The sequence below is a fragment of the Poecile atricapillus genome, chromosome 9 (genome assembly GCF_030490865.1).
Source record: "Poecile atricapillus isolate bPoeAtr1 chromosome 9, bPoeAtr1.hap1, whole genome shotgun sequence".
Lineage (NCBI taxonomy): Eukaryota > Metazoa > Chordata > Aves > Passeriformes > Paridae > Poecile > Poecile atricapillus.
The window spans coordinates 20883750-20911129 of NC_081257.1; the positions used below are offsets into that span (position 1 = coordinate 20883750).

Genomic DNA, 27380 nt, shown 5'->3' on the forward strand with positions numbered 1-27380 from the left:
TGGCGGGCGGGGCCGCGGGGCCGCGCACGGGCACGGCGCGGGCGCCATGTTGGAGCGTCGCTGAGCGCGGGGTCTTGCTGAGAGCGCGGCCCGGTCTGCGCGGGACTGGGGCGGGGGAGCCGCGCGGAGCCGCGGGGGAATCGCCCGGGCGGATCATGGACGTCGAGAGGCTGCAGGAGGCGCTGAAAGGTGGCGGCGAAGCTGGCGGCTGGGGGTGGGGGAGCGGTGTCGCCGCGCTGAGGGGAAGACTGAGGTCCCTCAAACCCTGTGGGGGGAGCGCCCCTCGCTGGGGGCGACGGGTCCCCGCGCTGTGGGGAGAGGGCTGCTCGCTTGGGTGGGCCCGCAGAGTGGGGAGAACCTGGGGATCGTTGTGGGGAAGTGGAGGGCAGAGCCCCTGATCTCCCTACCCAACGACCCTCGGGGCTGCGTGAGGGGGGATCTCGGGTCGCCCCGGCTGCCGCCCTGGACTCCCCGCTCTGGCCGCCCCTTCTCCCTCATTCCTCCCCTTTCCCCCGCATCCCGGCCCCTTACCCCGCATCCCGGCCCAGCCCGGACCTGTCCCCTTCTCCCTCCCCAGCCCTCTCTGTTCTGGGCTCAGCTTGACGAAATCAGCCTCTTTCTGTGCCGTAGCTGCTCAGAAGAAGTTGCAAATCAACTTTTGTTACTCTGGTGCGTGCGGCTTCTCCGCAGGAAAAATAATAAGTGTTTCCCAGGGCTGGGAAGCTGGTGGAGTTCATGGGAACAGCCGGAGCATTGTGAGAGCACAACATTGTTCGTGTGGGGGCTGTACTGATAGTTGAAGCAAATCGCTAATTATTGTGGATTTTTGTTCTGTCCCGTCTTCTTTTACCATTCTTTTTATGTCGTTCTCATGCCAACAGATTTTGAGAAGAGAGGAAAGAAGGAAGTGTGTCCAATACTGGATCAGTTTCTTTGTCATGTTGCTAAGACTGGAGAGACGATGTAAGTGTGACTGTTTTGGTGGTCCTCAGTTGTGACTTAAAACAATTCTTGCATTTTACCTCAGTGAAATTCTACCAGAAATCTTTATTTTGCTTGTAGGTTGCTTCAGTGGGCTAAATAGGCTTTCCTTAGTTCCCGTTTAATTTTATGTGGATTATTTTAGTTTGCTGATAGTTTGATCTAAAGAGGAGAGACTTCTCGTATAGGCTTTGCTCTGGGGTGTCTGTCAGGTCTTACCGATCCTGCTCAGCACAATAAAAAACCTGTTGCTTTTCCTGGATTTGTAAGAGAGGTTCAGGTTTTGTAAGTGGCAAGTTCAGCTGCTGTTGCAATGTCTGCTATACGCTGTTGTATAACTGTGTTTGCAGTATCTAATTGTGTTATTTACATAAAGATTCCAGTGGCTCAGATTGTTTCATTCTGGGCTCTGTAACCATCCTGTGGTTGTATCTGGGCGCTGCTGGTGAAGAGGGGACAATCCGGAGGTGCTTTTGCAGACGAGATGTGTGGGAACTGCTCTGAGTTGGCCTCGTTTTTCAGCTGTCGCGGGAGTTTCCCTTCTGCAGCCCTTCCTGTGCGGCTTTCCCGGAGGGTTTCCCAGGAGGTGCGAGGTGGAGGGAGCCGCGCTCCTTCCAGGGATCGGTGCTGGTGACTTCCTTGGCGATCACTATTTGGCAGGAAGGGGAAAGGCTTCCCCGGCTGTGCTGCCGTGGTTTGCTCACTTTCTGGCGCCAGGCGTCTCCTTGTTTTTGAGGCCTAGTGCCAGACTACGGCTCCAGCAGTGGAGATGTGCTTTTACGAGTGTTTTGTTACCAACCAGTGACCGCAGGGACTTTGTTTGAGTTTCTGGAGTCCCTCGAACTTGTAAGAGGTTTTGGTATTTTCATTTTTTTTTTCCTTCTTCCTTTTTTTTTTTTTTTTTTTTTTTATTTTCTTTTTTGTAGCCTGCTAGTGCTGCTTGATTAATGGTTTAGAAAGAAAAACAAGTTCTGAAATGTACTTTGCTCTTTGAATAGAAGGCTCATGCTCAGCAGACATACACAGTGGTAATGCTTAATATTTTGGTGTAGTGCTTATTATACAGAAAAAACACGCCACAGTAAGCCCATAGTAAAATATGTTTAAACTATTTTTCCTATTCTGAGATATTTCTTCAGGTTGTTTTTACTGTTTCTGCCACAATTACGTATGTTTCAAAGTAATTTTTAAAAGGTGATTCTGTAGGGACAACTTATTGGGAAAATTATTTCCTCTCTGATTTTATTTTCATTTAGGAAATCCAGGTTTATTTTTTTATTAGTTTTATGCTATTTTTACAAACTTAAACCTGAGCTGGAATTCTGTCATCTGATATACAGGTCCTGCCTTCTATGTTTCCAGGGTTTTCTTTGTGGTTTTTTTGAGGTTTGTAGCTATTTTCAGCCTTCTTGAACCTTTCAGTTGCATTAAATTGTTTTTTAAAAAATGTTGGATGTGAACATCAGAAGTGTCTAATATAATCTGGAGATAATCATGGAAATACTGTTTTATAATATTAAATTTGCTTCAGATTATCTACAGAAGTCTGTATTTGTTCATCAAACATGCTAATGTGTTCAGTGCTGGGTTATGTATCAAAATATCAGGGGAAAAAAAGTAACAATTAAAATCACCTGGAAATCACTTACATGAAGATTGATAATGTGCCTTTTAAGAACTTAATGTATTTTTAAACTGATACAGCTTGACCATTGTACATATATTCTGGAATAGGCAAACCTACCAAATACATGTAAATTAAAAGTGCTCTAGATAGTCCTTATTTTCACTTATGTAAAAATAACTTCGTGTAATAGAATCTAAACCTGTAATAAATAGATACTTTGGAATGAGAAGATAAAATACTAGTTTGCAGTGACATTTGATAGGATTTTTACAAAGGTCAGACTATAGTTTAAAAAAAACAAGCAGTGAGGATAGTTTAGTCAGGGGTAATTACACCCATGGTTTGCAGACTTGATTATTGAAAAACAATGGATCTTACTCAGTCACAGCCTGTTCCTAATGTAACAAACAAAAAGTACTGAGGCAAATCAGGACAAGTGAAATGTGAAATATTTTTGCTTTCAGTTGTTAGTTCTAGGAGAGTTATATGGTCTTCTTAGGGGTTCTGTCAGCTTTTTAATGTCATCATGAATACTGATTTTTAGAGGATAAACTGCAGTCTGTGTCCTGGAGTAAATGTTCTCATCCCCCCATGTGTTTCCAGACACAGTTGCAGCAGATCTTGGTGACTCAGTAAAATTAGTTTGGAAAGGTAGTAATGAAGCAAATGAAAGTGACTTTTAGGTTCTCCTCAAAGCTTGATCGTGGCACAAGTAGCTTTCCCAACAGGTGAAAAGCACAGGCTCAGCTAAGGTCACTGGGTACCTCCCTGCCCCCACTTGTTCCAAAGTGCTTATTCATCTGAGGAAGTTGGGAGCAGGTAGGTGCAGGTTTAGGTGAGGCTCTGATCTTCCTTGATCTTCCTGGGATTTCTCTGGCAGCAGCCTTGCCTGGTGAAGCCCGTGGGTCAGTGTTTCACTTGGGCTGTTGAGCTGCTTCTGCAGCTCCATGGGAAGCTGGGGCTGGAGCTTCTCACAGTCCTGGCTCTTCTGGACAGGGCTCAGCTCCCTGATCCACGTGCTTTGTCCCTGGTAGCTGGTACTTCCAGCTGTAGTGCAACTGGAGAGGTGGTGAAGGGGAGGAACAAAGGGTGAGAGGTGGTAAAGCCACCACTGCAGCTGTGATAAGGCTCTTAGTATCTCTATTGTAATTAGAGGTCTTTTTCCCTTACAAGGGAGGTATGGAACAAGAACATTGCTAATTTTGGTTTTATATCAGTGTTAAGCTTAGTTGTGTTATCAGTGCTGTGCAGTAAAATCCTGATCATACAATAATGTGCGTTCACTTCATCTTTATGAAGTTGAAGTTTACCTCTTGTGCAAAGTTAACCATTCACTTAATTGCTGGTGAGATTATGGCCTACGTTTACAAAAGCCAGTCTAAACTTCCTATATTAGAGGGGACAGAAGCAGAAGTCTGCTTGGCTGCTTTGAAATATTTTTGTTTCTTAGCAGTTGCCATGGTAAGACTTAGCCTTAGGTCAAATACAATATAAAGTTCATTGTTCAACCTTTTTTAAAGTTGTCTTGGATCTTAGGATTTTTTTTTTCTTTTCAAGAGGAGTAGTATACTCCTCAATTAACCTGACTTTTTACTGAGATACTAACATGGAATTTCATTAGTGAGACCAAGTACAGTCGGGGAAGTTTGTTGTAACCTCCTTGTCTCCAGTTTGTAACAGATCAATGTGACTTGCAACACTGAGGAAAGTGAAGAGAGGGGAAATTTGTTAGTCCTAGTACTTAGCTGTATCTGAAAGACCTCTGGAGCAGGATGAGGTTTTGTGCCCTTTTTTTTCATAAGAAATACACTTAGCCTTTTTTTTTCTGAAGTAGAGAGAGCTTTAAAGAATGGGATAGAAATCAGAGCACTGCAGTGCTAGAAGTGAAATCCAACAGTGAAATTTTTTTGTTGTTTCTGAAGAATTCTTAAAAATATATATGAAGATCATTTTTCAATTGTGATCTTGTGTCCTGTATTTAAAATGTATTCTCTTGCCTCTTAGGAAATTCTCTTGGGTGTAGCATCACTCTGCCCCTGCAATAGCAAAAATGTTTTAAACCCTTTTATTTAGGTACTTTACCATGAAAATTCGATGTGTTGGACTGGAAAGGAAAACAAAATTTTTCTGAAGTGGAAAATAAAACTTAGAAAACTAAAGTAATCAAAAATTTTATGTTGTTTTTTTATGCATTTCCCCCACTCCTGCCCTGGGGCAGGGAACCTATAAAGTGTAGGTTTAATGGCTTATTGTAGTGGAAAGTGTAATGCAGAGGCTTACTGACAGTGAAGGAATCCAGAAAGTAGTGAAGTACCAAAACTGGGGGCAATACAGTTCATGGGCAGAAGTGATGAATTGTAAAATCCTTCTAGGCCTAAGTAGAGAACACTGTCCAGGATGTGATGCAGTTGCACCGGTTCCTCCCCTTAGTGCAGCATAAACAGCCATTAAAATACATTCCTATTTTATTTCTTCCTGTAATGAAATTATTTTGGAAGCTCTGAAATGTTAATTTAAACCTCATCTGAGCCTGAAAACAGAAGTTGTTTCTTCGCATATTTCCTTGAGGGCCAACATAAGTGTTTTTTTTCAGAGTTTCTTGAGAAGTTTAATTCATGTGATTGTAGGGCAGATCTGGACATCAGTACTATCATCATAGAATAGTTGGAAACGACTTCTGGGGGTGGTCCAGGCAGACCTTGTGCTCAAGGGGAGCTAATTCCAAAGTTAAATGAAATTGATTAGAGCTTTGTGCAGCATTTCTGAAAATCTCCAGTCGTGACAATTGCATAGCCTCAGTTTGGCTCCCTGTTTCACTGATTAACCCTGTGTGCTGGGAAGAATGTGTCCCTTGGAGCATCCTGGGCCCAGTGCCTCTCCCCTGCACTGGTGTGTCTTGGAAAGGAACTTGTTTCCATCTCCCTGGATGCAATTAGCCCTTCACTGGTGAGAGTCAGCAGCTGGATTCCACCAGCAGAGCCTGTGTTCTGGGGGCAGCCGTGCTGCCTTAGCTTCCACAGCAGCCTTGGTGACAGCACGGGCTGCCAGCGCTCAGCTTCCCCTGCTGTGGGCTCTGAGCACCAGCGCTTGTGACTGGGTGTGCTTGGGCTTAGCATCCCCGGCACCAGGAGCACTGCAGTGGAGCCTGATGCTGCACTGGGGCTGCAGCTTTGCCAGGGCAGACTGTGCTGCTGTGCCTTGCTCAGGTTGAACTACAGCATTCTCTGCTCTTCCCTCCTCAGCAGTCAGTCAGGTGGATCAGGGATGATTTGCCTTTGGTAAATTACATAACTGTAAATGTAAGTTACATAACTGCAGTTCCACCAAAGATAATGGCAAAAATACTTTTGACCTTTTGATGCTGTTTTATGTACCTTATGTAGCAGTGAGCTTTTTTCTTATTACGCTTTTAAGGTTTTTTTGAATCAGTTTAACTTTTCAGTTTGTTTATTACAGCAGTGAAATAATTCATCAGCTGTAGGAGAGCTAAGTGAAGATACAGTAGCCATGAACTTCTACAAGAATAAGTTTGCATCTCAGGATAAGTGTTTTATACTCTGAAGGCTTGTATAATATCCTTTCTCTTGTTACAAATGTATAGTTTTTTTTAGCCATATGTTCTCTGGCTTATTTCACATGCTTAAATTTAAATCTACTTTTTTTCCCTAAAGTATGTTCTCTGCTTTTATTCAGCGAGCAGTTTTCTTGCTTGACATGTGTGTGCTAGCATTTTTTCTGATTTGGAGACAGCTTTCTTTCTGGAAATCTCAGTGCCTATTTGGGGAATGTAATTCTTTATGATTTTTTAAAAACATGAAATAAAACAATTCTCAAACTTCTTCTGTAATAAGAAGGATCATAATTTTCTGAAAGAAGTTTGTGTGCCTTTGATAGTTTAAGCCTCTTCCATGCTCTCAGTAAAGCGAGACATGTGAGTAGACTTCCTTGCATTGTCTACTGTTATTCCTCAACAACTCCATTCAGCATCAGGAATTACTCCCCACTAATTCCCATTCAACTGACACTGTTTTCTGTTTCATAAGCCACTGATGTCTCAAAGGGACAGCAATCTTTGGTCAAAAAGCTTGCTGATGTACCTTTGTCAACACTAATTTAGCTTCCTTGCTCTTTACCTCTATTATAAACAAATACTTGTGTACCTGTGAATTGTGTTGCTGTAGTACTTCAGAGCAGTCAGTGGTGATATCGATGAAATCACCTGCTGCTTTGGGAAACACACTGTTGTAGTGTTTTATTTTAAGTGCTGCCACTTCATATCTATTGGGAGTGGGGTTTACAGAATAAAGGTCAGACTTTATCTGCCATTATAAAATGTGTGTGATGAGCTGAGCATAATAAACATTAGTTTCTCTATAGAATACACATGTCAGGAAAGGCAAAAGGCAAACTCTGATTGCAGCACTGAGATTTTTGGGGTGATTGGACTATTTTAATCACAGATGTAGCTCTTTGCACCTTCAGATTTGCAGTGTTAGTGTGGCTTCCTTCCCTGTTGGTATACACAGTTCGTTCTTTTAAGCACATTTCCTGATAATCTTTTTGGCAGCCAGTCCATGTCACTTTACACAGAAAACCTCCCCACCTTGTATTCTCTGGTACTTAATACAGTTGTGTGTGTTTCTCATGATCACTTTTACTTATATTCTGTTGTCATCCTTCTCCTCAAGCTCAGTTCTCTGCTGTGCTTGATAGGATTTGTTGTTATCCTGAGGGTTTCTCTTGGTTTGTACCTTCACCTCTCAGTGACGTTGCTGTAGTGGCTGCCTCAGTGTGACCTCTGATATTTTCCAGTGGGCCACAAATCACTGTTCTGTCGGGGCTGTGCTTGTTAGTATTTCATCTGAAGGACTTTCCCAGGCATTTGGGTACTGTTCACTCCATATTATACTTCTCAGAGGCCAGGATGTTTTTCCATTTTGACTTTGTAATTGGTGAGCCTTGATGGCACGTGGGGGGAAGGAACAAGGCAATAGTGCACACAGAAGGAGGAATACAAAGCAGTCTGTTCGACTTGGGGAAGGTGGATTATCAATTTATGGATAAACCAGACTAATGCTGCTTTTCCACAGAGCTGATAGGTGTCTGGCAGGTCTCAGCCTTAGAAATAAAACTACTTGGAGACAATGACAAGATTTCCATGATGGCAACACCTGATGATGCTTGGCTTGGAGGTAGCACGGGAATGTGATGATGCACAAATACCTAATGCCTGTGGATTAGGTCCATGAGGTAGGGGTACACCTTGTCATATCCCAAGTTTAGCATGTGTCAGCTGAACTGCCTTGTGGAGAAGCCAATTGGGTGGCTTTTGTTTCTGGTTTTGGAAGGAACCAGTAACAAGTGCAATTTCTTTGATCCCAGTAGTACTGCTGTGAGACCTGAGTTGGGGCCTGTGGGTTTTTGGGACGCTGCATCAGGTGACAAGCACAGGGACTCACTGCAGCAGAGATCCAGGAGTAGCTGCACAGGGTCCATTTTCCTAATCTGGTTTCCCAGCTTTATTGCTTGATACAGCAAACATCTGATCATATTATCTTAGAGTGGCCTGCAGCTCCTCTGAGGTGACCAGCTCCTTTGACAGTGACAGCCACCCTTGCCAGAGGAGCTGACACATTTCTTGTGTGGATTTGGTTATTCTGTGCGTACTGGTGATACCTGAAGCAACATTGCTGTCCTATATTGCTTTCTACTCTGCTATAAGGAAATTAATTTTTGAATGAAGAATATTGTAATCTTGTACTTTTTTGTTCTGTGGTCAGTTTTTGACTTCAAAATCAAAGAAAATGAAAGGTACTTGAGTTTGGTTTTAGGTAACTCTATTTACAAATGTACTTCCTAGAAGATTTTGGACTGAATTTTTTTTTTTTTTCTGTGGGACAGCTGTATTCTGTTAGAGTCAGCTGAATATTTATCAGCAGAGATCAGAATTAGTCCCTTGATGATTACAGATAGTGCTTTAATGTCTTCTTCAGCTGCCTGTTTCCATAACTCAGTTTTAATCTTTGTTGTTCCTGGCAAGAGCAGTAGTAATTTGCAAGCAACAGAGGTGAACACTCACACTACTGAAGTAGATGTAGTTCTGAGGTCTGACAGTTTCCCTGGTTCTGGAATGAGCTCATTGTGCTCCCAAGGAGAGCAAAACTGGATTTAGGCTGACAACGATCAGAGAGTGGAAATGGAAAAACACCTCCTGTGCTTGTAGGAAATACCAGTTTTTCCTCCTTTGAACTCTTCAATATATTTTTAATTAAAGTGAAAGGTAACACGAGGTAAAATCCTACTGAAGATAAAATGTGAGAGTGTTTAATTTTACATGAGTTTTCAGGTGAAAGAAAACAGGACGCTCCCCCAGGACGAGTGCTTTGCCAGTGTTTTCCTAACAGGAGCACACTCTGCAGCCAGGCACAGTGTTCCAGGAAATTCACCCTACCTGGAGCACCTCAGCTTTTAAAATTGATTGCTCATTTAGAAACACTCATAAAGGGTCTAGCACTTGCTTAAGGCTTTGATTTGATGTTAGGTCGAGGCATTTTTCTGCTTGCCAGAAGCATGTGAGAATCCAGCCTCCATTGGTGTACAGGGGATTTTACTGTGCAAATCTGTTGTCATTGTTTGGAATTTCCCTTGCTAATCTGCATTGTGTGAATGGTGAAAATAGCAGCAGTGTGCAAAATCATGACACTAAAATGAATTGCATCAAAATACTGTTAAACTAAAGCACGGGAAATAGAAAAATCAGTTTAAAATGCAAAGAATATTTGGCACAAGAGTGGAATTAGGTGAGAAACGTTCTTTTACCTGATAAATGAGTGCTGCTGCTTAAAGAAATGGCTCAGCCCCCTACTAGTCACATTGCACATCTGACTCTGCCTTATCTGCAGCATTAATTTTGTGGTTAGATCAGTGATCTGCCTCACCTCCCTGCGAGTGGGATCACAGGAATGTGTGGGAGCAGCAGAGCAGGCTTGCCTCTTTTGGTGTAGACCAAGGACAAGGTTAAGTGTGTGGTGGGCCAGCACCCTCCTGCTCTACACTGGGATGAGATCTCTGTGGGAACCTCAGCGTGGCTCACCTTCCTACTAGTGGGAGTTCAGTGCTGCAGCTTTTTATGCCAGAAATTTTCGGTGTTATTTTCTGAAAAAATTGAAATCCATTTCTTTACCATTGAGCACACCTGTTTAAGAAGCAATCTGTTTATATCACAAATAATGAAATAGTAATTCCTGTACGAAAGCTAACGTGTCAAATGGCAGCAAGTTTGGGTTTTTTCATTTGCTGGTCCAAAAATGCTGGGAATTGTGTTTTACAGGCAGTTCTTCAGGTTTTTAGCTTGTGCACCCTTTCTGTATAACTGTGTTATGTCCAGGTATCTTTGTTTATAGCCACTGCATAAATCTCAAATTTGGATGTGCTGGATACGGTAAGGATTGATACAAAACCATGGCAAAAAAGGTGGAGAGAGTAGAGCAGAGATATCAGAGGGAAGAGCTGAGCGTGGCCTCTGTCTCCTTCTCCCACAGGCCTGCAGTCCATGGGTTTCCTGTGCAGCTGCAGCTCCCTTGGAGCTGGAGAGGATCCCTGGATGCTGTTCTGAGTGCTGAGGCACTGCCAGGGAGTGGGACAGGACAGGACAAGCACAGGGACAGGACGGACAGTCCAGGCAGGGGGACAGGATGGGCAGTCTGGGCAGGTGCCAGGCACTGCCTCCTGTTGCTGCTCTTTGCCCAGCCTGGGGGAAGGGAGCCTGGGGCTCCTCATGCCTGGAATGAGTTCCCTGCTCCCTGGTAGCAGACACGGGCCTTGGATTTGAGCAGGCATATTCCATCTAGTTCTCAATATTCCTGTTGGATACGTTTTGTATCGAGGCTGTGGAAGAGCATGCTGGAAAATTTGCTGCCTTGCCAGGGGTTTGAATTGGGTATGTGATTGCTGAGTGCTCTTCATTTTCTCTGCCTTTTCACTTCCAAATAGTTCTGGAGATCCCATTGATAGACCAGAATAGAAAAGGAATTAACTTGTTTTAGATGAAACTTTAATTTTGCCTTTGACAGCCTGGGGAGATTATTGTGTCTTAGAGTATATCTTCATCTCCAGTGAGCTCTAGAACAAGGCACAAAAGAAAAGAAACAGTTACTAAAGTTGGCAAGTTTCTTCACCTCAAAACACCTGTTTCCTACTAGCAGGTCTCTGTGGGAGTGTCATGTAAGTCAGCAAAAACTGGGGGAGCAGAGGTAATACCAGTGACTCACATCTCTTGTTCCATGTTATGTGACTCCCTCAGAGATTGTTCTCTGGTTCTTTCCTTGTGTGTTCTGAGGACATTGCCTTAAAATCAGTTTAGCTGGACATAGTGTTTGCATCCTAAACATAATAATTTGATGTTATGTTTGGTTTTTGTTCGTGGTTTGTTTTGTTTTTTGTTGTTGTTGTTGTTTGGGTTTTTTTGTTATTTCTGCTTGTCATAGAGCCAATAGTAGGAGAAGTGTGGGGAGGGAAATACTTCCTTTTACTAAGTTTTGATATTTCTTTTATGGCCTGTTCAATGAACAGAATCAATAGTAGATCTACTTTGGTTTCATTTTATGTTCTGTGTGGTATAGCATCTCTCCAAAACAGATGGCATCCTCTTAAAATTTAAATCAAGTAATTTTGTAATGAACTTAAACACTGTGAAATCTGAAGACAGACATCCCACCAGGACTCCTGGGACTCTTCACATTTTAAGTACATAGCTGGGTCTCTGGAAGCTTAACATCTCTTCAGTATAATGTTTTTCTTAATTAAACCTGTAATCTGTAAGGCAATTCCAGAAAGATTTATAGAATAATTGCAGTACTTTCGTTTCAGGAGTTAGCCTTGTTTCAGGCACTCTGAATTCTTCCTCCAGTTCTTCAGTCAATTTTAGGTTTTGTCCTGCTTTGCTTCAGTGGGCCTTACTGGAGTTTGAACCTTAAAATCTTTAGAGTTTGTCTAAAATGTATGAGCCATATGTACTCCCTTAGGGTTCTTCTGATGTTTTATGACAGTTTTTAAAAAGGGAGATGAGTAAGTCAGTGGAGTTGTCTTCTGCACTTCTGGGGACTTGGCAGCCCAACCTCCCCTCGTGTCCAAGTCATGTGTTGGTGTAGTGATGCATTCTTACACCAAAGCCTTGCAGTGCTAAATAAATATGTGAGAGGGAACCATATCATTTGCTCAACATGGATAATTTTCCCTTAAAAGTAGTGTAGGGATTTTCATCTTTGTCAGGTCTTGCCCAAACAAGAGTGTTAAATGTTTCAGGGTTTTTGTTCTTCTGGTTGACACCTTATCTCCCAAAGTGACGATACCATGTGGCAAAGTAGTGCGATATAAAAACTTGTCCAATGGGCAGAAGAAAATCTCAGTTAATTCTCTGACACACAATAGTACAGATATTTGAGCTGGTTCTCCTCCTTTCCTATAACATTGTGGTAAATGAGAAAGCTGTTTTCACAGTTTCTCCAGGACAAGCATTTTGCATAAGCAGGAGATAAGGGAATATGGGGGGGGGGGATGTCTTTACACTCTGGGAATGATATGATTAGATTATATCCATGTAAAATGCAATTTTGTTTGGATATGCATGTTTGGAAGGATGAATCCTATGCAAATCATGTTAGTAGAGACGAAGTCATTCCTTGCAAGCAACTTTGTACTACTAATTCTTTGAAATCAAGGCATTGAATCAGATTGCTTGCCCTGCTTTCTGTCTGAGGTGGCCTGTTCCCTGCTGAAGATGCTATTCATCAAGTAGAATTAGTGCATTTCTAAACTTGGTTGATGTTGCTTGGCAAATTCTGTTGATCTGTAGTAATGGATTAGTTCCAAGTGCAAATCATGTAATTCAAGTACAGGTGTGAAATAGATTGATTGCTTTTATTAAAGAACAGAGCTATTTAGGATTGTGTTCTTCCGTGGCTCTGCTCTGACAATGTTAGATTGTGTCTAAATTCATCTCTTCTTTTTGTTGTTGTTTTTTATTATTCTTCCCTGTGCAGGGGAGATATTTTTGCTGCTTCATCAGCTCTCAGTGACTCAGTGTGTTACTGTTGCACTGTTCCGCCTGTTGAGTTCCCCATCCCTCCTTTGTGGCTTTCCTCTTAGAGTTTACATTTCTTATCTTCACCTACTAATTTTGATCCCATTCTGGGGTTTTATGTAGTTCTGTGTGGGATTTTTTGAAAAAAAAATCATTAGTGACTTTTTTTTGCATAGTCTGTAATTTAATTTAATCTCTACGTGCTCATTTCATGTTTCATGTCTTCCCTCACCCTCTCCTAGCCTTTTGTCATGTTGTCTCTGTAATTATATGTAAATCTTCTCAGAACTTGCTGATGTTCCTTGTAGGATTGGCTGTTTGGTCAGGTGCTGTCTGCTTTCCTGATTGACTTTGAAAACACAACTGGGTGTCTTCAAACACTGAAATCTCTTCCATCCATTTTTCTCTTATGTTTAATGAAATTGCACGGTCAGGGACTGCACTGGGGTACAATATTAGGGTGTTAAACATCATCTCATAGCTTGAACCACATTATTAGCATGTATAAAATGGTGAAGTGAGGTAGAAGGACTGAATTGTTGGACTCTGTGTGAGCTTCCATGCTCTCATTTGTTGCTTGATTTTTAAAGGTGCTTCTTAAGAAAACAATTAAATTTTTGAGTTAAACTACCAGCATTTGTGTCTGTCCTGGGAACACTTGCAATGGGTGGTGTCTGTATGGATACAGGCTGTAGTTCTGAAGTGCTGTGGTTGATTGCTTCTCTTCAGCCATTCCTTTGCCTTCGACTTTTCTTCTTGTTAGGTGCTTTTTACTTGAAATCAGTTTCTTCCTCTTGATTTTTTTGTATGCTAGAGGAAATAATTTAGGTTGATAAAAGGGAAGGATGGTGCAGGAGCTGGTGGGAGGGAAGCAGAGGATTCCTAGGGTAAGCTGGCATTTTTTTCCTAAAAAATTGGATTTGAAGCATATGTGGAACTCCAGGCTCATTAGCCCAGGAGAGCTCTTTGTACGTTTACACGGGGTGACCCAGATATTGTAGTGAAAGGTGCCTTGATGTACAGAAAAAGTATACAACTACAAAGCCATCATTCTCTAGAATGAAAGTACACTGAACTAAAACATTTTGGGATCAGGTAATTTTTTTAAAGTATTATTTTTGAAGGTGTTGTTTCAGATCATGCAGCAGTCTCAGTAACTTTTTTATTTGAGTAGCTCTAAAAGCTCTCAAAGTTGCTGATACAAATTCCCAAGCTAGTGTAGTGGACAGGAAGAGCATGATTTGGAAGAAAAGGCTGATTATGTGTAATGCTGAGTGGGAAGAGCAAGTATTTATAAACAAGGCTGCTCTGAAAAAAGTATGAACAGTATTTTTTCCATGGAATTTCTTCAATTTCTTATTCTTACAGAACTTAAGATATTTATTAGTTATTTTCCAGTGTATAAAACTTAATGAGATTGTACATAAAGCAGAGAGTAGAAGAATTTTCTTTTGCTTCTGTTTGGCTCTTGATCTAACTATAGAAGGCATTGACCAAACTTTTCTTTTGGTTTTGGGTTCTCACATTGTGTAACAAAGCAGAGAAAATAGAGGCCTTTCTCAGGAAGTTTGTGATACATGTGGGATATTTTTCTTTTCCTGAAAAACAGATTTTTGGCACTTGTTTGTCTCTTCTATTGTCTGTCTTTCTAAGTAACCAGTGTTTCAGTGAGTGAGAATAACTTAAAATTTCTAGAGATGTAGATAAAGACTGCTTTGATAGCTAGTAGATATGTGACTTTTAATCTTAATTTTATATTGCCAAGCAGTTCAACCCATTGTTATGAAGGAACTGGTTTTCTCTATGGATGAGACACGTGAGTTTGTATAGCTCAACTGATGCCAGCTTGGACGTGTCACTTTCATAGACTGGTAAAACAGGAAAGGTGACTTGGCTCTTGTGATACTCACTTTTGATCAATTCCACTAAGTAAATGGGAACTGAGAAAATCTTACCGTCTCTGCAGAAACGATTTTGATTTTTCTGGTCAGAAATGAGTTCAACAACACTGATGTCAGGAGCTGCACAGAACAGCTGTGTTTATTGTTGGACTTACAGTTCTGTCTGAGATTGCACTGAATGTATCAGTGGCCTTTGAGCAGTTCAGCTTTCCAACAGTGCTGGGAAAACCTGCTGGAGAAACACAGTGAGTGTTTGAGCAGCAAGGCTGTGCTGAGCCCCTTCTGCTGTGCTTACACAGCTTCTAGCAACGGCTTGCTGGGTTGATTGAAGCTGGTGTTGCTGGGTCTGGGTTAGCTATGGTCACTCTTGTGATTGTAAGATGAGTTTATCCTTAAACTCTCCTGCCTCTGTGTGTGACCTGTCCTGTGTTACCTAGTGAGCAGTGATTTAGCAAGTGGTTTGGAATGCAGGTTGAGAGATGCTTTCTGTGTCAGTAGTTCAGTGTGTTGCAAATGTAAGTTCTTAGTCTTTTTTATAATGGGAAAAATACTAATTAAAATTTTTAGTTTAAAATCCAAGTGGTAGTTTTCTCAACTTGTTGATATGGGCAAAATATTGCAATCTTTGTTTTCTGTAGTTTCAGCAATGTAAAGGAGCTGGTGGGTCCTGCTTTCAGAGTAGATTGCCATTTTAAACCTCATGTTGATTTATTTCAAACAATGATGGGTTAATAGTCTGTGAAAAGATAAGTGCTACTATTTAGCAAGAAGTAAGTAACAATGAAAACAAAGAACATCTCAAATTTTAAAGTGTGGAAATATATCCAAATGGGGTTGTCAAAGAATGTTTAGAATAGTAGTGGAATCCCCTTTCATGAGGCAAGTAAAGCTTTTGGGGATGTTCTGTGGGGAGTAATCCTGCACTGTCATGGGGTTATTTACTGTGGTTGTGGTGTGTTTATGTAGTAAATCTGTGATTTGTTACTAACACTTTGCTTTCATGGTGGTAACGCTGCAGAATTGTACAGCTTTTTAATTTAATGTTTTTGATAGTAATGCTTGATATTCTACATTGGAACATTATAGTATTCTGCTTTGGGTGTAGAATGCTGATTGGAAGCAATCCAGCAAGACTCAGTGGTGCTCTTTAATCCATGCCATTCCCTGTTGGGACCTTGATGTTTATTTATTTATTAATTATTATTATTCTTTAAGTCCTGTGATTCTTCCTGTTGTGAGGTACCTAAAGGTTTCTTGTGAAGGAAAACAGAGGTTTGCTTTCCTCTTTCCCTATTCTTGTAAATCTATCTTTCCTAGTAAAAGACAGGGGGTTTGGATCTCTATAGATAAACCTGAGCTGCATTTCCCCCCCTTTTCATCCCATAATTACTTCTTTGAGACAAAGGAGAAAATTAAGGCAAAGATGATATGGCCCTATGTTTCTGGTACAAGCAGGCTGACAGAGCTTCCTTGGCCTTTGGTTTGGGATTTGGTGGTGCTGGTGCTGGAGAAACAAACATCACCATCCATTGTTCACAGCACAAATAGTTGGGTCAGCCCCACAGAGGGGCAGCTGCTGCGTGGGGTCAGAAATAGTCAGGGCTACCAAAGGCAGCCTGTAGAGATAGAGCCTTTGGCTAAATAGTTTTCTATGTAGTTTAATATTGCTTTGAGCAGGAGCTGAAGGGCTGTCCAGGGGCTCACACTGTGCACTTGTTTGGTTTGAGCCTGCTCATACCAGATTGTGTGTGTTACAGATAAATGTCATTTTCTATCTTTCTTTCTTGATGGTTTGTTATTCCCTGTTTTTTCTTTTTCTCTGTCCTGGAGCTATGCAAGCTCCTGCATCAACAGGAATATAAGCAAATTGATCCTGAGCTAAATCAGTTGCTTTCACGTGGTTCCCTGTGCATGGTCACAGACATGCATGATCCAAAGGAGGCCTGAATGTCTCCTGCAGCTGCTCTCTGGGGCCATGGGCGTGGAAGAGCTGTCTCAGCACTTGTCTGTTGTACCCAGTGAGAGGGACCTGTTTGCTTGAAAATTTCAAAATCTAGAATTTTATAAATGATGAAACTTGAAGCTGTAAGGCAGGATTGGAAACATCTTAATAGCTTACTGCTGTGGGAATGTTTATTGGGAGTCTAAGGGTTTTGCTCAGTTATTTGGCAACGAGTGCCAACTGTGATACAGAAAATGCTTGCCTTTTTGAGAAAAAGAGGTACAGTGAAATGCTTTTGGTAAGGTTTTGTGAGGGAAGCACATAATGCTGTGTATAGTTGCTCTATGGATTCCAAACTTAAAACACTTTGGGTTTTGTTGTGGTGTGTTTTTTGGTGGGGGAGGGTCATTTGGTTGGCTTTGTTTGATTGGTTTTTTTTCCCCTTCCACCTCTTATGAGCTTAGTGGAAGCTATAGGCAGCACTGTAGGCTCCCTTTACATTGTATAGACATGTGTATATTTCACATTTAGGTTTGCCATTGTCAGTGGATATTGGTTCTTTAAGGAAATGGCTTCTCCTGCTGTTAGTAGCAGTTGATTTGTGTTACATTGTTCCAGTGTAATTGTTGAAATAGTTACCATGCTTTAAATTCAGGAAGGAAAACAGTACTGCATTACTGGCCTCGTTTATCTTAGGACTTGCATACCCGGCTGAAGGTTGTTATGCAAACATAAACTTACACTGTTGTTCTTTGGGTTTAGGACTAACTTGCTTCTGTCTCAATGCTTGTATTTTATGCAGGGTTCAGTGGTCTCAGTTTAAAGGCTATTTTATTTTCAAACTGGAGAAAGTCATGGATGATTTCAGAACCTCAGCTCCTGAACCAAGAGGCCCCCCCAATCCAAATGTGGAATATATTCCCTTTGAAGAGATGAAAGAAAGAATCCTGAAAATTGTCACTGGATTTAATGGGTATGTATCCTTTGTTTTCTAAAATCAGGATAGCAAACATATTTCCCCAGTTTTTAACATATTAATTTGTACTGTTGTACATACAGTCTGATCTATTCATTATTTGCTTCCTCGAATAGATAAGCACAAGTAAATATGCACCTTGGAAATACATTACAGTAGCTTCTGAACTTTATTATTGTGTCACTGATTGAAAAGTGTGACATGTGACATGCTGTCATTGACTTTGTTTTTTCAATATTTACTTAGTTTTTAAACAGTGCAGTTATAAAGAAGTATCATATTACTGTATGCATTTAAGAGGTTAAATAGACAGTAAAGTCAGATTTCTTTTAGTGCATTTTGAAATACCAAATGGAAAGAGGTTTTCTGGTGTTCAGTTCCTGATTGTTTTGTGGCTGTTTTGTTCCCTGGCTTTTGAAGAAATCATGCTGTGAGAAACAGGGCGTGACCAGGAGGCAAAGGTGTACCTGGTTTGGAATTTCTAAATTATGTCAGATTGAAATTTATAGCTGGAGTGATACTGATGGAGGACATGGGGTGTTTGATCTGTTGCTGACAGTGTCCTAGATTGAAATGTATCTGTGCCCTTTGCTGGTTATCTAATTTTGGAAGTTTTTCTTTCCTTTCAAATAAAGCTCCTGATGTTTTTGTCTTATTTGGTGTGTCCTTTTTACTAGCTTACATAGTATTTGTGTTGTTTCTAAACTGGATTACATACTTGCCATAAGCTGAGTCATCCTGGTTGAGGTGCTCAGTGCTTTTTTAGAGACTTTCAGCATTTTTCTCAGCTTGTTGATAAATGGGCATGTTCTAAATCTTGCCTTTTGGATACTCTGAAATTTCAGGTTCAGAGGTGCTACTGACATGTCCTTAGTATTGTATTTGATGCTGTATTTATAATTTATACTTTCATTGTTCATGCTATTTCATTTATTTGCAGTTTAGGAGCCTTCTTAATCAGCCTCTTCCCTTCACAATTGCTCGCATGTAGGAGACTTCTAAGAATGTGAAATTCAGCTTGTTCTCAGCTCCCCAATATTTATACCGGGCTGCTTCACTGCAGGAATTTAAAAACAAACCTATCCTTTATGCTCAAGTCTGCCTCTCTCCCCGCCTCCCCCAGCTTTTTGTTAATGCTTCGTTGCCCACAAAATGGGTAATGTTCTCCCAGGGACAGCTAATGAATGGGCTGCTGTTATCTGCTGTTGTTCCCAAGTGCACTGAACAAACCTCTGGATGATGAGTCTGGAGCTTAGGCTGTGCCTGTGCTATTTTCATCCTTTGCTGTAACACTTCAGGGTGCTCAACTTCCTCATACTTTGCCATGAAACTCCCAGGCTTTGAGGAAGCAAACTACATCCATTAGTTACCTTAAAGGAAATAGTGCCTGGGGATGTTTCAAGATCTGGGATTGCAGAGTGGTTCATTTAGTAAATCCCTGAACCCCCTCAGGGAGGATGTGATTGTAAAAGCTGAATCGAGTGGAGATCTGTCCAAAAAGAAGCAGCAGCAGGTTTTGGGTTATGTGATTTGTGTATTCAGGCTTCTTTATAGAGCTGTGGGTGTCATTTCAGGCTATACCAGGGCAGACAAGGAACCTACTTGGTGTGACTTTATTATTGGGATATTTTTATTAGTGTTTGTTTAAGAGAGAGGAAAAGAGTTCATTCAAAGTAGCAGATTTGTAAAAACTTTTAATTTGAGTTGAAGAAATAACACATTAAGAATGACCCTGTTTTGGGGTCTTTCTAGCTGAAGTGCCTTTTAAAGGAAGTACAAAGTGGCTCTTCTAACCTGTTTGTATCTTACTTGACATGGTGTCTGCACAGGTTTGCAGAGCCAGATTCTCTCTACAGTTCTCTTAAACAATTGCTTTGGAGTAGGAACTTCCAACATTTTTTAAATATTTTTATCCTTTGTTAGTGAGATAAGGAAGTTCCAAGGTAAGTGACTGGGCATCTCTGATGACAGAGAAGTTTTCACAGTATGAATAAAATGGATTGTAATCCAAATTTCATTTATGGGGTTTTTTTTGCTGCAATTTAATATTGCTGTTTTAAGTAATTTTCCCAGATCCCTCTTCAGTCCTGTCCAAAGAAATTTTTGGTTTGTAATTCACTCTGGACTCATCACTCTTATAGTGCTGGAAGTGCAGTTTTGAGCATGGTGGTATAGACTTTTAAGTGGTCACCTTAAGTGGGCAGATCAGGACTATTCATGCAGCTCATGTGCTGAACTAATTAAATTTCTGAGCATCTACAATCAGTTCTCATACTGCTCACAAACTTTACACCAAAAATACACCAATCTTTATAGATTTACACCACTTCAAATTGCTTCTGGTTTAAAGTCACGTTGTTGAGCTATTTTAAAACGATAGTTTTGCACCAGAAAGAGCTCCTGAGGTGAAGTTAATTTTGGGTTCTGCCAGCTAAAAGCGTTTGTAAATGTTGAAGGAGTTCCATGCAGAGGGTTATTGTGTGACACCGGGTGCCATCTGCTGCTCAATGCACGAAGTTCACTTTGCTGTGAGGAATTTGGAGGGAAATGAGTTGGCTTTTGCCTTTTTCTTTTTAACTTCTCACAGCTGAGAGTAAAATAGGAACACAGCTTTTCCTTCTGGAGTTAGTTGGAGGCTGCACATTTCTGGAGTTTTCTGTTGTATGTGGGGAATTAGCACTGTGTTGATGTTCTAAAACACTTCATGTCAGCATTCCAGGGGACCAGTTAAGTACAGCTAAACCATATTAGCCAGGTCCTGATTCCCCAGGATGTCTTCCAGATCTGGCTGATGGAGAATAATTTAAAAATCTGTATATTTTTATTTCTGTTGAATAAATGGATTTTTGAATGACTTGCCTATTCTATTAAAAAAACAGCAAAATCTCTTTAATTATGAATTTCCAACCCAAAACCAAAATTACCATCACAAGAAATAGTAAGATAAACTTAATATTTTATCTATATGGAAAGATTAATAGATCAGGTAAATTCTTTGTGACTTAAAGGTGGGAATTTTGTGCAGAAGCCAAATATTGTAAATATGGATTTGATCTTAAAGGCCACTTCTAAGCTTGATGATTTTATGAAGAATTTGGTTGTCAAAGATTGCTGGTTGACCAGTGAAGAGCAAGGGAAGGGAAATTAATAATGCCAGAACTATTATCAGGCTTAAGAGCCTTCATGTAATAAACTGAATTAGAAGGAGCACTTGTTCCTGTGGTTTTTCTGGTTTGTTGAGGATTAGGACTTCCTTAGTAACGTAATGTACAGGCAGTTCTGAAAAACATAATTAAATTGTTGATACTTAGTCACTTTCTGAGTACTACCGGCTTTTAGTTAAAGTGAAGTGTCATGTGGGATGATGAATTGGAGCTGTGCTGACCTCTGCACTGAGATCTGGGCATCCCTAATGTGGCTTTTTAGCTAATGAGCAAAGCTGGAGATCTGTGCTGAGTTAGCTTGTTACACAGGCTGGAGATACCATGTACTGGCTTCCTGAGAAAATAATAAACGTGGAATTTGGACAGAAATTCACAGTACAGGGATATGCACACACATGCATGTCAGTCTGGATTGATGCTGCTCTGGATTTGGTGTCAGTTGTATTCCCAACCACAAAATGGTTCATGAATATTGTACTCTATCGAATATTCTTAGATAACTTTTTAAATGCTTATGGCTTCAACTTCCAATAGTTAACTGTAAGAATGCCTGGTACTTTATAATTTTACTGAAATATTTTTGACAGAAATGTATTAAAATGTGACACTGAACTTGGATTAAAAGTGTGTGACACCTCAGGTAATTGGGAATTGTCTGTAAAGTGTTGTTTGTCTGAAAGGTCAGTTTCTCATTTCAGCAGGAATGGAACTGAGTGCAGAATTGTCAAAAAACAAAAACGTGTTTATGTGGTTCTTATGATCTTATACATCTAATATTTGTTATTATTCATTTTTCCATATCCATTCCTTGATAGATTAATACATTGTCCAGTTGTAGCAAAATAGATTCTTTGTAACAGCTGAACTATAATGGTTCTACTAGTTCCAACATTTACTGCTTTTTCTGTAACTGTGTTTTGTAAAACCTGAAATAAACTACAAGTGGAGACTTCTTTAGCTCTAGTGTGTATGACTCAAATTTGTTTTGAATGCCTTAAAATTTCTGCTCTGTATATCAGAATAGTACAGTCAGAAAGTTTACTGTTGCTGATCTGATTTCCTTTTCATTGTTTAAATGAATCCTTTGAGTTGTGGATGTTGCATTTAGGATTCTACTCTGGTTTTGTGGTGGTGAGCACAGGAAACAGCTTTATATGAGATAGGGGAAAATAAAGCCTTGAGGTGCCACCCAGTGTTGATCATGGTAACAAATTGCAGTACTGGTTTTGTTCTATCTTCTCAGTAAGGGGGGGAAAGCAATAATGTTGTTGCTTCCTAACAGTTGTACTTATTAAAATAAAATTAAATTGTTATAAATCTATTTCATTGCAGCATCCCCTTCACTATCCAGCGACTCTGTGAGTTGCTGACAGATCCTAGGAGGAATTACACAGGAACAGACAAATTTCTAAGAGGTGTGGAAAAGGTATGTATTTCACTGAGAGAGAACACAGCTCCACAGTCACAGCCACCACTTAATAACTTTCCAATTGCTCCCAAAGGTCTGCTGCTTTCCTGGGGGCTCAGAGCCAGAGTACAGCTAATGGCTGCTCTTAAGTGTCTGAGTTTGTGTCTTATCTTTCAGCAGCAAGAAGCAGTTTTAAAATAACTGCAGACATAAAAATGAATTTCAGGGCTGCAACTGCTGTTTCCCGATCACTGTGCAGTACTCCACCTGTAGTTTGTGGAGGGTGTATTGGCAGTTTTTGTATGGAGTCCTAATTAGAAATGATCAGATGAAATACCCTGAATCTTTTGATCAGGAATTTCTTCCCACATTTGGTTTCAGAGTAGATTCAGAGGTGAAGAAGAAGGGAGGCCCCTTCCCTCCAAAAGTTTCTTGTTTCATTATTTAAATCCTGTGGTGTAGCAGAGTGTGCCTTCAGAAGAGCACACAGGTGTTTTAACTGCCATTTACAGCCTGTAACAAAATGTGGGATCCTTCAGAAGCAAGGAAGACACTTTGAAAATGTGGCTCCACAATAGCATGCCTCAGCATTTCTGAACATTTTATACTCCAGAGATCCCTCAGTTAGAAATTACAGGCACTCGGGCCTGAGGCTTAATGTGCTGGTCTCTTTAGACACTAACAAACTTAATAAAATCCTGAATTTTAGTGTAATTATGGCATGACCTTGTAAGATGGAACACAGGTATAACAGATAGGACAAAAATCCTGTTAACTCTTAAATGGGGTGTTGTCAAGAGCTGAAGCTTCTGTTTCTGAACTCCTGATGTGTTTGTTGTTTGTATATTACAGAATGTCATGGTTGTCAGCTGTGTATATCCATCTTCTGAGTGAGTATAATCCTCTTTGCCATGAAACTTCAAGCTTATGTTAGTAACAGGGAGGATGTATGTGTGTCTGATGTATCTGTCTTGCTGTCAGTAGTTGCATCTAAAAGCCAGACATGCAGAGCTCAGATTTTGTTATCAATAGTTCAGTCAGCAGCAGGGATGGTGTCTGCAAGTGCATAATTGGGGTATAAATAAAAAGCCCTTGAGGACTGATAGTGGGGGCTTTGTAAATTTGGGATTGGGAAATTCTGTGCAAACAAGCTTAACATGATTTAAAGTTCCTCTGTTCATAACATTTTGTTGTTTTGTTTGTTAGGAAAAACAATTCCAGTAGTTTAAATCGGATGAATGGTGTTATGTTCCCCGGAAATTCACCAGGGTACTCTGACAGGTGAGTTCAGCTCCGGGGGTTTTACTGGATAAAAGCAGTGGAGTTCTGGGAATAAGTACCCTTGAAAATAAGGTGTGACATGGAATCCTGGGGGATGGGGACAGAAGTGCATGCCAGGTACTCTGTGTTTTGCTTTCTCTCTAACCTCATTGTTGAGGTTTTTTTTTGGTTTGGTTTTTTTTTTTTTTTATTTTATTTTATTTTTTTTATCAAATTAGCACATTGTAGGTGAGGAATGTTTTATTCAATGTAAAACAGCAAAGCCCCTCATCTATTTGTTTAGTTTTGTTGATCTTTTAAAGGGAGGGTATAACTGCTCTCTGCCAAATAGGAACAAACTACTTAGCTGAAAGGCTGGATTAACTTTTCATTATTATTTTTAAAGATCGAATGTAAACGGCCCTGGGACCCCCAGACCCGTGAGTCGGACGAAGGTTTCGTTGTCAACTCCCATGACAACCAACGGTTTGCCAGACAGCACAGAGCATAAAGAGCCCAGCTTGCAGCAAACAGAGGAGAAGAAACACAGGTTTGTCAGGAGGAGTGTATTTGAAACTTTCATTGCTCTTAGGTTTTTTTATTTATGTTTTAAAAACAGTTTAAAAAAGACTGGCCCTCTAAGGGATGCATAATGGAGTCTTAAATCAGGAGTGATGACTTTGAGATTTGTTATGTAGTAAGTGAAGCAAATTCTATTGTTATCACTTCATGTATTTAAATCAAAGTAGTTGCTACTTTTTTCTTAAAGTGTGACAAGATACAGAATGTTTGTCTTCAGTAAAAGCTACATGTGGTTTTGTTGCTTTTAGTGAATCACCAGCGTCTGAATCAGAAGGTGCTCAGAGCAGCCCGGTGAAAAATAAGCACTCTGAGGATGATCCTGCAGAAGCAGAAGGACGTGAGGTAAAAAGACTTAAATTTGACAAGGAAGGGGAAGCCAGAGATGCACCAAACCAAACTGCCTCCAGTGAAGTCTCTTCAGGCATGGGGGAAGAGACAGAAGCATCCTCTACATCTCAGGATAAAGACAAAGATGGTACCTGTGCCAGACAGCAGTGTACAGAGGAAGAGGAGGAAGGTATTTCAGATTTCACTTCCAAGGAGTTGGGATTTTCGTTGCTGGAGGCCAGTGCTACTGGGATCTAGTTGTGCTTAAAGAAGAGCTGCTTGTCTGTACTTCAATTTTGCATAATTAAGCAATTCTGTTATTTCTTTTTCTTTGGTCCTAAGCTCATTTTGAAACTTATACAAGGGTACTTAAAATCTTCTGAGGCCATGAATTAGATGAGGGTGCACCAAGAATTCAAGAATCCCTGTGTTAGGTTATAATCAGGTGATCTCATCCTTTCTCCAGAATGGGGATGGGTCATAGCTCTGTTAGACTGTCTTTATTAATTATGGAATTTATTTAAATGCAGATACAAATTTATGTTCTTTCACTGAGGAGACTGAGCAGCAATATCTCCACATCCTATTAGAACAGTAAAAATTATCTCAATGTGTAAGGCAGGCTCTGTACCTAAGTTAAAAAAATTAAATAACTGCTGTTAAGAGACTAATCTTCTTTTAACATATTCTTCAAATCTCCTTTCAATAATTTTTTGTGGCTCATATATTTATACAATGTTCATGTAGATCATGATGGCTGTACACCTGAAATGGCCATAGTTTCATAATTTCCAAAAAACTGCTAAATGGAGGATGGGGGGAAGCCAGAAAAAGTTACTTCTTAAACTTTGTCTTTATTCAATACAGCTTAATTAAGTGAAGCTACCTGTTAAATTTTTTTTTTATTGAATGTTGGGATAGTTTGGATATCCTGACAAAGGTGGCTCTAATTCTTTCCATCTTCTAATAAAATTGGGGTTTGTCTGTTTTTCCTGTCCTTGGCTGTGCTGTGGAAGTTTTGCTCAGCATAGCTCAGAGTGGAAAGGAAAATCCCTTGGTAATACTGTACTTTCTTTGTTCCTAGAGTCCTTCATGTCTCCCAGAAACGCCGGTCCCGACAGAAAGGATCAAGAAAAAGACAGTGGCTCCTCGAGTGTGGCTGAAGAGAGCTCTGAGGAGAACAATCAGATGGAGGAGTCTGAGCAGCCGCGGGCAGAGAAGGATTTACACTCGGCTGGCAGCGACACCAGTGCCTCTGCCACCAGTGCAGCTGACTGCAGTGACACAGAAGAGCTGGGGTCCTATGCTAGTGAAACTCCAGAAAACTCCTCAGAGACCCCGATGGAAAACAGTGATGAAGCCACAGAAGCTGCAGATGAACCTATGGAGCAAGACTAATTTAAATAAACTTAGAGGCAGTATTTTCCATAAGGCTCCAGTTTTACACTGTATAAATAATTTTATGTAATAAAGTGGACCTTTAGTTTTACAAAAAGAAGCAGGTTGTAAAATAAACTTCTCCGTGGATTGAACCTTGAAAGAGTTGTACATGATAAGAACTGTGAATACCAGCTCCTTCAGGTCCTGCTTACCGCTGAACTTTCGTTTGGTCAAATCAGTGGTTTGTGTATAGTTTTTTTTATTTAGAATAAAAGTTTTTAAACTGGAAGGTAATTATAATTTTGACAACTTTTTTGGAGATCACCACACCTAGTTGTACGTAAGCAAGAAAGCTTTTTGTCTTGTCTTTTTCTGACAGCTCTAGCAGTTACTTCATATTTTGGTTACAGTTTCAACATTTGACACGTGAAATTTGGGGTTTCAGGCTGGTTTCCGGATTTTTATTTAAATACACACCAAGAATCCTTCTGTCGTGTGTTTCAAATGTGTTCCATTTCACACACATCTCCACACAGCATGCACACCTCCGTGTACCCTCACTGTTCTAAGGGGGAAAGGGTATATTTTTCTGTTTCTAAAAAAAAAGATAAATACAGCAAATACTTTTTCTATAGGAAAAGACTGAGTTCACCTCTCGAGGCACTTTGCTTTGCCTCTGGAAAAACAAAACACGTGAAATCTGGCCCATATGAAACCCTGGAAGTACTAACATTGTTGAAAACACCAGAATAAACACATTCCAAGAGAACTGTTCCGATGACAACATTTTTGTATACTTCTGAGGTGCCTGAGTGAAAGGAGTTCATTTATTTATGAGAAAATGTGCTTTATGTTGAGAACGTTGTAATCAAAACATTAGCTTAAACTTTTGTAGAAGAAATGTTTGAAAATAAAAAATACCTTGGAAGAAATGAGCAGGTATTTGCCTTTTTGAGTGCTTCTTGGAGCTTGTGAATATTGTAGAGAAGTCTGAGAGTTCCTCCAAGGTTTGCAGGTGGCATCGGGCTGATCACACCATGGATGGGAAGGACGGAGACGTGACCCTGGTCACGTTCCTGAGCTACAAGGGTTAGGGGTGCAGAGGAATCACCACGATTTGTATCACATTTTGGAAGTGAACTAAATATTTTTGAACATGCTACTTTGACAGCCAGTGTTACATTTTTTCAAACCAGCTCAAAGCACAAACTACTGCTTTAAACTCAATATTTTCCAGTTCCCATATTTAAAGACATGCAAGCTGCAACCTCCCAGTCACAATTACTGGCTGCCAAATTTATACCTGTTTCTTCAACTGTACCTTTTTGATATTTAGAATTTTTAAATTTCTGTAAAGTAGATTTTTTGTAGATTGTAATGAGTGCTCACTGCCATTGTGAAACGGTATATAATTGTATAATTTCTGTGTGTAAACTGAATGCTTGGGCTTTCAATACAGTATTCATATAAAGCAATAAATATTAATGTTATGAAATATCTGAGTACATTTTTATCACACTTGTCCCTCTTTGGTTTTAAGTTCATGTACCTGAAGTACAAAAATGACCTCTAAAATGCATGCTGATAGTTTCTTGTACTACATGGTCTGCTTTGTATTGTTTGGGGGAAAATTTAGGTTTTGATTAATACCAGGATTAATTTGGCTCAGTTGGACTATTTATGAAGTTATTTCTTGCTGGTGTTGCCTATCAAGTTGTGAGCAGACAGGATTCAGGGAGACGCTTGCAAAA

General features: G+C 40.4%; 1 protein-coding gene across 1 annotated transcript; it reads left to right on the top strand.

Annotated features, from left to right (window-relative positions):
• PPP4R2 (protein phosphatase 4 regulatory subunit 2) lies at positions 1–27380 on the top strand. The gene is made up of 9 exons (XM_058845232.1): positions 1–189; positions 882–963; positions 17335–17505; positions 22005–22098; positions 22933–22970; positions 23287–23361; positions 23747–23890; positions 24171–24439; positions 25334–27380. Exons 1-9 carry the CDS (start codon positions 156–158, stop codon positions 25645–25647), a joined length of 1221 nt encoding a protein of 406 aa, XP_058701215.1. The 5' UTR covers positions 1–155; the 3' UTR covers positions 25648–27380.

Coding starts and splice junctions, on each gene's coding strand:
- PPP4R2 (XM_058845232.1), top strand. CDS start 156: ATGGACGTCGAGAGGCTGCAGGAGGCGCTGAAAG. Junction 190..881: donor GCTGCAGGAGGCGCTGAAAG/GTGGCGGCGAAG, acceptor TCATGCCAACAG/ATTTTGAGAAGAGAGGAAAG. Junction 22,971..23,286: donor TGTGTATATCCATCTTCTGA/GTGAGTATAATC, acceptor TTTGTTTGTTAG/GAAAAACAATTCCAGTAGTT.